Source organism: Anabrus simplex, chromosome 8, assembly GCF_040414725.1.
Source record: "Anabrus simplex isolate iqAnaSimp1 chromosome 8, ASM4041472v1, whole genome shotgun sequence".
Classification (NCBI taxonomy): Eukaryota; Metazoa; Arthropoda; class Insecta; order Orthoptera; family Tettigoniidae; genus Anabrus; species Anabrus simplex.
Window position 1 is genome coordinate 76,714,932 of NC_090272.1, and position 12,552 is coordinate 76,727,483.

The 12,552-nt window shown below is 36.6% G+C and overlaps 1 protein-coding gene across 1 annotated transcript in view; it reads left to right on the forward strand.

Annotated features, from left to right (window-relative positions):
* The window catches only part of LOC136879303 (acylcarnitine hydrolase), a 221,895-nt gene that overhangs the window by 134,712 nt on the left and 74,631 nt on the right, over positions 1-12,552 (forward strand). Inside the window, exons 9-10 of the mRNA XM_068229051.1 lie at positions 2,275-2,422; positions 10,871-11,056. Of these exons, the coding sequence (XP_068085152.1) occupies positions 2,275-2,422; positions 10,871-11,056 (334 nt within the window). The remainder of the gene's footprint in view (positions 1-2,274; positions 2,423-10,870; positions 11,057-12,552) is intronic.

Here is a 12,552-nt window from a genome sequence, read left to right on the forward strand (position 1 = left end):
GTATTTTATTAGTGAATATAAAAATACCGGAAATGATTACAATATTATTGCATAACGACCATATTCTGTTCACCTGTGGCGAGGAATAATTTTTCCCACTGGTCCAACAATTCAATTATTGTCCGACTCGTTGGCTGAACGGTCAGTGTACTGGCCTTCGGTTCAGAGGGTCCCGGGTTCGATTCCCGGCCGGGTCGGAGATTTTAACCTTAATTGGTTAATTCCAATGGCACGGGGACTGGGTGTATGTGTTGTCTATCATTTCATCCTCATCATGACGCGTAGATCGCCTACGGGTGTCAAATTGAAAGACCTGCACCTGGCGAGCCGAACCCGTCCTGGGATATCCCGGCACTAAAAGCCATACATTTCATTTCAATTCAATTATTTAATATTTTTTAAACGTCTATATACAATACGTATACAGTACGCCTCTTCAGTGACACCTAGGCCATCTATGACAGCTAATGGTGAACCTGTTGAGGATCCAACCAGCCTTCGAGCTGAATACCCAACATACACACATACAATATGTACAAGAATAATATTATTTTCATCTAGGAGCCATTTAGCAGTACGCGTGCTTTACAGTTCACAGTTAAGATTTCGACTGTTGCAAAGAAGTAAACCAAACAATTGCCACAGCCAGCACTCATCATATAAGTGCCAAAGGATATGAGATCGTAATCGACTTTCAACGTATAAGTACATAGAATGTGTTGAAGAAATTTTAAGTACAGAACAAAAATGGCTAACCGGACACCAGTGGGATTCGAATAAGATCGTGAAAGTGAGAATGAAGATAATGGAATTTATCACTGATATAAGGATTGTTAAAAGAAAGAGCTCCATTGCAATATGAAATAGAGAAACCTGTGGAAGAAGAAGAAGTTAAAATACTGGTATCCGGTTACCATTTTCGTTCTGTACTTAACATCACTTTAACACGTACTATGTACGTATAACACAACCTATAGGTTGAAAGTCGATTTCGATTACAATGCGGTCGTGAAAATTCAATATTCAAAGGATGTGAGCATTACACTTCAACAGTTTAACTGCCGCTCAAGAAGAGCAATAATTGCGGATTAATACGCTATACTTACGCGGCCATGTCTTGAGTGTCACATGTATGTAATTTCAGGTAGAAATATATGTGTATCTTTCCAGTGTAATTATTGCAACAAACCATTATCGTAAAATTATTTTTAACAGCGTCAGCAGCAGTGTCCACATCCATTCCACCATTTTACCTTATTATAGATAACATCCTCTCCCAGCTGATATTCATAGCTTCTTGTACTGAATGTCACCATATTTTCCTTCTTCCGCCTACAGCAATGTAACGTCTTCTTCATCATCATCTTCTTCTTTCACAGGCTACTCTATTTCATATACTAATGGATCTCTTTCTTCGACCAATCCTTATATTACAAAGTATATCATATCAATGATAAATGCTATTATCTTCATTCTCTCTTTCATGACGTTATTCAGTAAATTGTCCAGCCTGAAAACTCTATATCTTCCTCTCAATATGTATAGCCACTCAAAAAATAGAATGAACCTATGGTATTGTATGTTCCTCACATTTAATATTTTATCAGATATAATTTCAATTCTTCTTCTAGTAGTGTCTTCTCCATCTCTGTTTTGTGATTTTGGTGGTGGTTATTATAATTTTAAGAGAAAATCTGCTCTATAACAATTAATGACATTAATTTACTCATAAAACTGTAGGAATTAGTATTATCTCCCCTGGTGCTTGCTCCGCCATATTTGTAAACCGTTGTTCATTTATTCTTCTGCTTCCACCAAGACATGAGAGATGTCTCTGTGTACCAAACACAGAATTACAGCAGTCTATGAAACAAGGGTACAAACTACTTTAAAAGTTGTGAACTAAGATAAGTAAGAACTTAAAATGTATGTGTACGTAATAATGGACACTGGGTCTAAATGATTGATTGATTGATTGATTGATTGATTGATTGATTGATTGATTGATTGATTGATTGATTGATTGATTGATTGATTGATTGATTGATTGATTGATTGATTGATTGATTGATTGATTGATTGATTGATTGATTGATTGATTGATTGATTGATTGATTGATTGATTGATTGATTGATTGATTGATTGATTGATTGATTGATTGATTGATTGATTGATTGATTGATTGATTGATTGATTGATTGATTGATTGATTGATTGATTGATTGATTTGATAAAGAAAGCTTTCTCTGATTTAAATGTTGTTCGTTGTACAGTTGCAAATGAACTACCGTAACATGCCTGTCGTCGTGTTCCTGGAAGGAGAAGGATTCATATCTGGGTCAGCGGCTCGGTTCCCGGGACAGGACTTGGCAGCAGAAGGTCTCGTGGTAGTGACTGTCAACTACCGGCTAAACGTGTTCGGTGAGTTACAATTAGTTCATAATTCCTCAAGAGACATATCTGTATCTTTTGATCTTCATTATTATTATTATTATTATTATTATTATTATTATTATTATTATTATTATTATTATTATTATTATATGGGACCGTGAAATAAACTCCACGTCACTAGTTACCTGCGTTAAGTCACATCCCTCCACCACACTTAAGGCGGAAACAAGCTTTTCTGAGGGAGGCTAAGAAAATCTTCGCATCGCTTTCTTTACCACTGCATCAGGAATTCTGCCTTCCGCCACAGCAACGATTGCGGTCAAGAAGACCAGCAAGTGTAATAGCAGGGAAAATTATTGCGGACATATTTAATTAAAATGACAGTTGGAAGATGGAGTGATCAATAAAACATTGGGAACAAATGCCCACCGTCTTGATCCCAAAAGGTATTCTCGTAGTACATAGGTACCTTTGATGTCGGTTCAACAGACTAAGGACTCAGCATGGCTGGCTGTAGTAACTACTTTCTGTACAAATGGGGTTGGATCAGCTCACCAATGTGCGATTGTAGTTTAGAAGAAGAGACTACTGAACATCTCGCCCAACGCTACCCTCTTCTTTCATACTCTGGATTTCCTGATGACTTGTCCAGTCTCTAAAGTGTAATTCTGTCTTGTGTCAATTGTATAGAGTCTGCAATCACTATGCGACTAAATTATTATTATTATTATTATTATTATTATTATTATTGTTATTATTATTATTATTAAGTAGTAGTGGTATTTTCATCTTCTTTTGTGTATAAATCTCGGGAGAGCATTATTTTTAAGACTTGTTCAAATCTTCTCTCAAACAAAGATTTTTCACTGATTAATATGCCATTTTTTAATAAAATCTAAGAATGTATTTTATGTCTTGCTCCTTGGTTGAATGTCAGGGTCAAGGCGTCTCGTTCAGAGGGTCCCAGGTTCAAATCATGATCGGGTCAGGGATATTAATCACGTCTTATTTGGGATTAGGCGTTTGTGTTTCCGCCAATACATTTATCTTTATTAATACACAACGTATCACAATACTAATCAAACACAGAAACACGCTATAGTTTAGGGGTTGACGCCATGGCATCCTTTACCAGTGATTATAGGCGCCAGCCTTATATTTTGCCATTTTCAACATTTTATCCTAAATATTTTCGTTTTATAAATAAAATTATATTTGTCGATTATGGTTTAAATTTAAATTTATTTTACACACAGTGCTCGTTAGCCACACAATTTGGAACTCAATTCCGGTGTACTAATGGCTCCATTGTTCAACTACAGATCTAGATGAACTGAATTTCATCTTGATAACTGCTCACGTACAGCGTATCCAGTTATATTCCTGACTAGATCAAGTTGACTAACGCTGTACAACGCAAAAGTTTCACATTATAGATATAAGTACTTAAATAAGGCTTGCAACTCACACTGTTTTATATTAAACAGGTAAGGCTCATTTGAATTGCTATTAAGTGACTCCATAAGTATCTTACATTAGTATCATTTTTAACATAGACCTACTTTGTAACTTGCCTCAAAATTTCAGGCTCAAATACATGTGCAGAATGATAATATTACAGTTTTTGTTTTTAACATTTAAAAAAATGTTTTTCTCCAATTTTCACTGATGAATTATTAAAAAGTAAAAGATGTAAATACAAGTATAAAAATAGGCATTCTGCTTGAAACTACGAGAGAAAAGCTATTTTGGTAAACAGTTCTTCATACAGTACATGAAAGGTCGTAGGGTTGGCGTCTGTAATGGCACCCGTCCTTAAAACAGGGCCAAATCCACATGTACGAAACAGTTCGCAACTGTGACACCAACAGCGTGTGAGATATTTATTTATTTAATTTATTTATTTATTTATTTATTTATTTATTTATTTATTTATTTATTTATTTATTTATTTATTTATTTATTTATTTATTTATTTATTTATTTATTTATTTATTTATTTATTTATTTATTTATTTATTTATTTATTTATTTATTTATTTATTTATTTATTTATTTATTTATTTATTTATTTATTTATTTATTTATTTATTTATTTATTTATTTATTTATTTATTTATTTATTTATTTATTTATTTATTTATTTATTTATTTATTTATTTATTTATTTATTTATTTATTTATTTATTTATTTATTTATTTATTTATTTATTTATTTATTTATTTATTTATTTATTTATTTATTTATTTATTTATTTATTTATTTATTTATTTATTTATTTATTTATTTATTTATTTATTTATTTATTTATTTATTTATTTATTTATTTATTTATTTATTTATTTATTTATTTATTTATTTATTTATTTATTTATTTATTTATTTATTTATTTATTTATTTATTTATTTATTTATTTATTTATTTATTTATTTATTTATTTATTTATTTATTTATTTATTTATTTATTTATTTATTTATTTATTTATTTATTTATTTATTTATTTATTTATTTATTTATTTATTTATTTATTTATTTATTTATTTATTTATTTATTTATTTATTTGAGGCGCTCGGGGCTAGATAATGGTAAGCCACACATTGAGCAATATTGAGATTTGTACGCATTTCGTATCTGCTAGAGGATGGCAAGCCACTGGAGGAGTAGTATTTGAAGAAACCAAGAGATGGCAGCTCTGTTGTTATGTATTGCACCAAGACACAGCACGTCATTTTTGTGCTTTAGTATGGTAAGCCACAGCAAGATGGCGTCTTGCAGGGGAAACAGTGTGAGCTGTTGTTCCAATGAAAAAATGCAATTAGGATCCGAAACGGAAGCCGATTGTCTTGAGAGTGAATCCTCGTGCGATGACAGTGTTGTAGATGTGGATTATCAGCCAAATCCAAGTGATATCTCATAATCATCAGAGGTAAGCATCAACAAAATCTTATTATGTGGCATGCCATATTATAGCATGTGACAATGTGGGTTATCATGACAATGCAGTACATGTAGTACTGTAAGATAAGGCTAATATTTAATGGAACTATGAACTATGGGACTATTTCTAAGATACTTATATGGAGCCAAGTAACCATAAACGACTGTTAAACTAAGATGGGCATCACTAAGTGACTGCTATACGGGTTATTGTGGCTTGCCATTATATAGCTGTTAAATTGCTGTATTGTACATTGTAGTTTCATAGGTTCATGCTATTAGTTTTTTTCATCTTTCTTCCGTAAGAATGAAGACTTAGCTCCTGTTGTTAGAGAGGTGCCCATCTCACCTGGTAAGAATGGAAGGCATCGATGGCGGCAGCAAATACCGGAGTTGAGTAAAAGGGCTAAACGTAAACGCCGGCGTAATCGGGTATGTACTTAAACATAGCTATTACCCAGAATTTAAAAAATATTAGAAAAATAATTACTTTAATTAAATAATAATAATTAATATTATTATTTAGGAGAGCCGGCACAGAATATCGAATTTATATTAAATTAGCAATACAATATGTTTCATAAACATGTTGTAACATGAACATTATTTTTTATTTTTAAGGGTGAAGAGTACACGAGTGATGCAACGAAAAAGAAAGTAGGTGCCAGAGAAATGGGACCTCCATGTGCTTGTCGTCGGAAGTGTATGACGAAGATAGGAGAAGCAGCTTCCAAAATATTCCATGGCTTCTGGGACATTGGAAATTTTGATGCGCAAAACAACTACATCTTTTCGTGTATCTCAACGGCACCTCCAAAACGTTCCTACCCGAAGAAAAGGAAAAAAGGAGCATTCTCGAAAAATCACTGCTACGTACTCTGTTAAGGTGCAAGGTGAAGGAATCCAAGTCTGTAAAGTGGCATTTCTCTCTGTACATGGGCTACAAGGGTCAAAAGGAAGAGTGGAAAACATCATACAGCAAGTTGCTAGTGGTCAAGAGTTTGTTAAGAAAGACCAAAGGGGGCGCCATAAAAATCATCGGAAATATCCACCCGAAGTTATAGCAGGTGTTCACGACCATATACGAAGCATACCCACTTACCAGAGTCACTACAGTACAAGAATCCCCAAAAGGCTTATTTTGACTGCGAGATGACAATCAGTTCTTTATACCGGGATCATTATCTACCCTACTGTGAGGAACAGAAAATTGCCAGTGTTAAAGAGGATAAGTACAGACGGATTTTCTGCACAGAATACAACATAGGCTTCAAGATGCCCCTTTCTGACACCTGTAAAGTATGTGACGAACTTGCTACTCAGATTAACTCCTGCCACCTACCCAATGATCAACAAACATTCGACGACCTGAGGAAGAAAAGAGAACTACATCACCGGAAAGCGGAAGCAATGCAAGCTACCATGACAGCAGATATCGCCAGAGTCAAGACTGATTCCAGTATCGCGGTCATCTCAGTTGACTTGCAGCAGGCCCTCCCTGTTCCAAAACTTACTGTTGGTCCAGCTTTTTACAAGAGAAAAATATGGATGTACAACGTGGGTATACATGACTGCGGAACCGGCATCGGACACATGTACATGTGGACTGAGGATGTTGCAAAACGCGGCAGTGATGAGATATGCAGCTGTATATTAAAGTTTCTCCAGACAAAAAGCGTTGCTTCCAAAATAATATGCTATTCAGATAACTGCGCCGGACAAAATAAGAATTGGACGGTTATGTGCATGTGGTTGTCACTGGTACGTGGTGGCAAATTCAAAGAAATTGAACACAGATTTTTGATTAGTGGTCATACACGACTGCCATCTGATAGAGATTTTGCATCCATTGAGAAATACCAAAGGCGCCATGCGAGCCAAGTTTTCTCGCCCACTGACTGGGTTGATATTGTCAAGAAAAGCAGAGTAGAAAAGAAATTTGACGTGACTGTTATGCAACAAGACGATATCCTAGAGTTCAGCAAACTGCCAGCACAGTTCATAACAAAGAGAAATACAGCAACAGATGGACATCCTATTAACTTTTCAGAAGCTACAGTGTTCAAAGTTTTGGCCTCAAATCCTGATTCAATTTTCCTGAAGCACACTGTTCACGGAGACTTCCGTGAAATTAATGTCAAGAAGCGTGGCCGTCCTACACAGACATCGTGGATTGCGACCTTAACACCAAAATATCGTAGGCCCATTCCTATACAACATAAAAAACTGTCTGACGTCATGGACCTGCTTCCCTACATACCTGCGGTGCATCATGGATATTATTTATCTCTGACTCAATACGAAACCACAGAGCAGGTTGATGAACCTGAATTAATTGATGGCAGTTTCTTAGATGACGGTGAGAGTGATGTGAATGGTGATCAGTAAAGCCAAATGTTGGCACTGAAACTTTGGTGATAGACAATGACAAGCCACAAAATTATATGTATTCCTTGAACTTAATGTTCTTTTCCATTATGTTCATTAGTTAAAAAGGTTCTATTTCATGTTACAAGAATACATTAATGTATGTAGTACCTTATCATTCAATAAAAATACCTCCTATGTCCATCACCTGATTTATGGAAATTTTCGAAACTTCATATGGCTCTCCTGTAAAATTTCCTCAATGTGGCTTACCATTATCTAGCCCCGAGCGCCTCATTTATTTATTTATTTTCAAATTTTAGGAAAATGACTTGGAAAAAATATCATTTTCATACATAAAAATGCAATTTAAATAGAGGAAATATATAATAAACGCTGTAATTTTAACGTTACAATGTAATTTATGGTTATACGAGCCGTTCTCGTGGCTTCCCCCGCATTGAATTCAGACTTAATTAGATTTGTGCACTGTTAGTAACAAAATAACTTGCCTTTGATCACACTCTAAGCCAGTGTTCCTCTCTCTCTTCTCTCTCTACATTACCTGAGTGTATCTAAGGCCGTACTTCGAACATTAATAAGAAGCCATTGTTAATATTAGGTTACCATCTAAATGTCTCAACTGTACGTGTTTCTTTTCTAAAAATTAATGTAAAGGTATACTTTGTCGCAAGGTAGCCTCTGCATGAGAGAAAGTATCTCATAAAATTATGAAATTACTATATTCAATTTTAAGGGTCCCAGACGTACATTTTCTTGGCCCACATTTCCTTTCTTCTCTCCCGCCTTGCGCTTCAAAATTTCATTTCCAGAGTGATGACGATTGTTGGATTTTCACCACTAATAAAACACCCTGTACCACGTTCAGCGGGCGAGTGCCCTGAACTCTAAGCTCGAAATGAAAGGGTAAAAGTGAAATTTACTGACAAACTTCTACATTTCTAAGAAATTTCAACAAATATTAGTATAGGAGATATAATTTTTAATCCTGTACGTATGTTTTTTTTTTTTTTGTAAGACTAACATATTACCATTATTTTGTCTTTTATTCGATAAGTGGGTCAAAACTAAAAAATAAACAATTTTATTTGGAAACTGTTTGAGTTAGGAAAGAAATTCATACGAAATTTTTGTAGAAAATTATATTATAAATTGTCCTGATAAGTTCCATTTTAAGGGGAGACGTTGACCCAAATGTTGCGAATTTTTACCAAATAAACAAATTTTCAATTTTACATTTTTTTAAACCAAATTCCTCCTCTTTCAAATCCCGTCATCAGTTTCCCTCAATGCAATTTTTAAAGGTCGAAATTCTGGATTTAAAGGGCAGTGGTTCGGCGTAGAACAAGCCCCCGCCGCTGCATCTCGCGCTCTCAGACAAAATTAGCGTTAACATTCTTTCGGACTGCCAACCATTTCAATTATACCGATAGAATATTTTACCTTGTAATTGGCCTACGGTGTGTGTAAGAGGAGAAAGACATCTGAGGAAGGAATTTACACTCCAGGTCAGTTTTAAAGCAAGTATGTTTCTTAAAAATTGCATTGCTTTTATCTATCTTAAAACCCTTCCAGCTCTTTGCCAGAGTTCTTATCGCATTCATCCGAAAATTTCGAAGAATGTTTGCATAAGTATAGATTTTAAAGTAGTTCTGAATGTTATTATCATTTGAATATTACCTTCATATTTTTACCCCTGAAATAGCACGAAAGTAGAATTTTGCCTATTGAATGAATATTCAAAAATTGAAAAATACATCTCCAATAGTTTTTACCTGACGGCAAATTCCGTAATTTTTCTTAAATATATGAGTATTTTTGACAAGTCTGCTAAAGAATAGCCCAACAAATTGAAAACTGTGCCGAAATAAACATTTTCCACGCAACATACACAAATTATTTGTCAATAACTTTGCGAACCGTTAACTGATTGACTCCAAATTTATTGTGGGAGATCTACTTTGCAATATGTTATTGTGTTTCAAATTTGGAAAACTGTACAAGTTCAAAATTTCAGTCATGACTCCCCTTAACGGGACTAATAGATGCACAATTTTTTCCGATTTGCTCTATTTTTCTCAAACTACCTACTCCCCATATAATCTATCCTATAATAAGCTGGAAGAAATAAGCTTTATAATGGTAACTGAAATGGCGTACGGCTTTTAGTGCCGAGAGTGTCTGAGGGCAAGTTCAGCTCCGCAGATGCAGGTCTTTTCATTTGAACCCCGTAGGCGACCTGCGCGTCGTGATGAGGATGAGATGATGGTGTAGACGACACATACACCCAGCCCCCGTGCCAGCGAAATTAACCAATTATGGTTAAAATTCCCTACCCTGCCGGGAATCGAACCCGGGACCCCTGTGACCAAAGGCCAGCACGCTAACCATTTATCCATGGAGCCGGACTTTATAATGGTGAAATAATTTCTTAAATCGGTAGACTATTTCCAGAGATTACCATCCATATAGAACTTATAAATGTTTCCGTTTATAAAATTACAATCGATTGACTAAAGGAATGGAAACAAACCTTTACTAGCGTCTAATGCTGTTTAACTACTAACTGGTCCGCCTCTGTGGTGTAGTAGTTAGTGTGATTAGCTTCCACCCCCGGAGGCCCGGGTTCAATTCCCGGCTTTGCCATAAAATTTAAAAAGTGGTATGAGAGCTGAAACGTGGTCCACTCAGCCTCGGGAGGTCAAGTGAGTGGATGGGAGTTCGATTCCCACCTCAGCCATCCTCAAAATGGTTTTCCGTGGTTTCCCACTTCTCCTCCAGGCAAATGCCGGGATGGTACCTAACTTAACGCCACGGCCACTTCCTTCCCTCTTCCTTGTATATCCCTTCCAATCTTCTCATCCCCCAAAAGTACCCTTGTTCAGCATATCAGGTGAGGCCGCCTGGGCGAGGTGCTGGTTCCCTCCCCAGTTGTATCCCCCGACCCAAAGTCTCACGCTCCAGGACACTGCCCTTGAGGCGGTAGAGGTGGGATCCCTCGCTGAGTCTGAGGGAAAAACCAACCCTGGAGGGTAAGCAGATTAAGAAAGACATATTAACACCCTTAACGTTGTGGAGAATTCGTGTACTAAACCTACAAGAACAATAATGACTGTGTTTTATACAGCATGTATTTATGCTTTCAGGTTTCCTTTGCCTCAACGACAGCCTAGTAAGAGGGAACCTGGGTCTGCTGGACCAGTACTTCGCTCTTCAGTGGGTACAACAGAACATCGCTAGTTTCAGAGGCGATCCCCGCTCCGTTACCCTGATGGGCCACTCAGCAGGGGCGACAAGCGTGCTGTTTCACTTGGCGTCTCCACGTACGGGAGGTGAGTACCTTTCATTATGAACACCAAGTAACAGTGGGGAAGAACGGTTTCCTACAACGATCAGAATTCGCAAGAACGCCATCCTGGATATAAATAGAAGGTTTCAAAAGAAATAGATCAACGAACGTTTATCTCATGTCTAGGGTGAACGGGAACTATGAGCATACAGTACTTCCACTAATGAACGAAAGTGAAGCCTTCGTACGACCGGTATTTGGATTTCTTATACAGTGATATGTTGTTTACATTTACCTGCAATACTTTGTATTATTATTATTATTATTATTATTATTATTATTATTATTATTATTATTATTATTATTATTATTATTATTATTATTATTATTATTATTATTGACTCACCATAATCTCACCCGTCATTAGGTAGACTTCACAAATCGCTGGTGTACAGATAGGTCCAGCAGCCCTAACTTCGTTATGGACAATAAAAAAAACCCATGGCACTACAGCCCTTGAAGGGCCTTGGCCTACCAAGCGACCGCTGCTCAGCCCGAAGGCCTGCAGATTACGAGGTGTCGTGTGGTCAGCACGGCAATTCCTCTCGGCCGTTATTCTTGGCTTTCTAGACCGGGGCCGCTATCTCACCGTCAGATAGCTCCTCAATTCTAATCACGTAGGCTGAGTGGACCTCGAACCAGCCCTCAGGTCCAGGTAAAAATCCCTGACCTGGCCGGGAATCGAACCCGGGGCCTCCGGGTAAGAGGCAGGCACGCTACCCCTACACCACGGGGCCGGCCGTTATGGACAATAAAGACTTTATATATCTATCGTAGAAGATGCACCATAACTGTTATATGAAACAACAACAAACATTGATGGTACTTGGAAAGAAAAAAATTGTTAAAGGGTGGATAAAATGATTTAAACAACTTACTGTCGAGACTTAGCGAGAGTGGGACAAGTTAGACAGAAAAATGACTTCTAGAAATGGAGAGCGAACTCAACTAACAAACCGCATACTGGTGGGCCAATTTAGATTGTAGAAGCTGGAATTAAGACCTGAAGTTAACAAATGCCGTCACTGAATACACTCTTCTGTCCGAGTTTATCCATATTCAATGTTGGAAAACATTACGGTGACACCATCAGAATGTTGGCTGGCTAGGTAGGAGGGATGGTAGAATACAATTTCTAATCACTTGATTGCGTGCAAAACGCCTGGATTCAGTTCAGTTCCTTACCGTGTTCATATGATGCTGTTGATGGTGATTCGTCCGTCAGAGTCCGGCTCCATTGCTGAATGGTTAGTCACAGGGTTCAATTACCGGAAAGATCGGGAATTTTAACCATAATTGGTTCATTCCACTAGCACGGGCGCTGGCGGTACGTTTCGTCTTCATCATCATATCATCCTCAGGACGCGCAGGTCGCCTACGGGTATCAAATCCAAATACCTGCATCTGGCGAGCCGAACTTGTCCTCGGACACTACCGGCACTAAAAACCATACGCCATTTCCTTTTCATTTTCATCTGT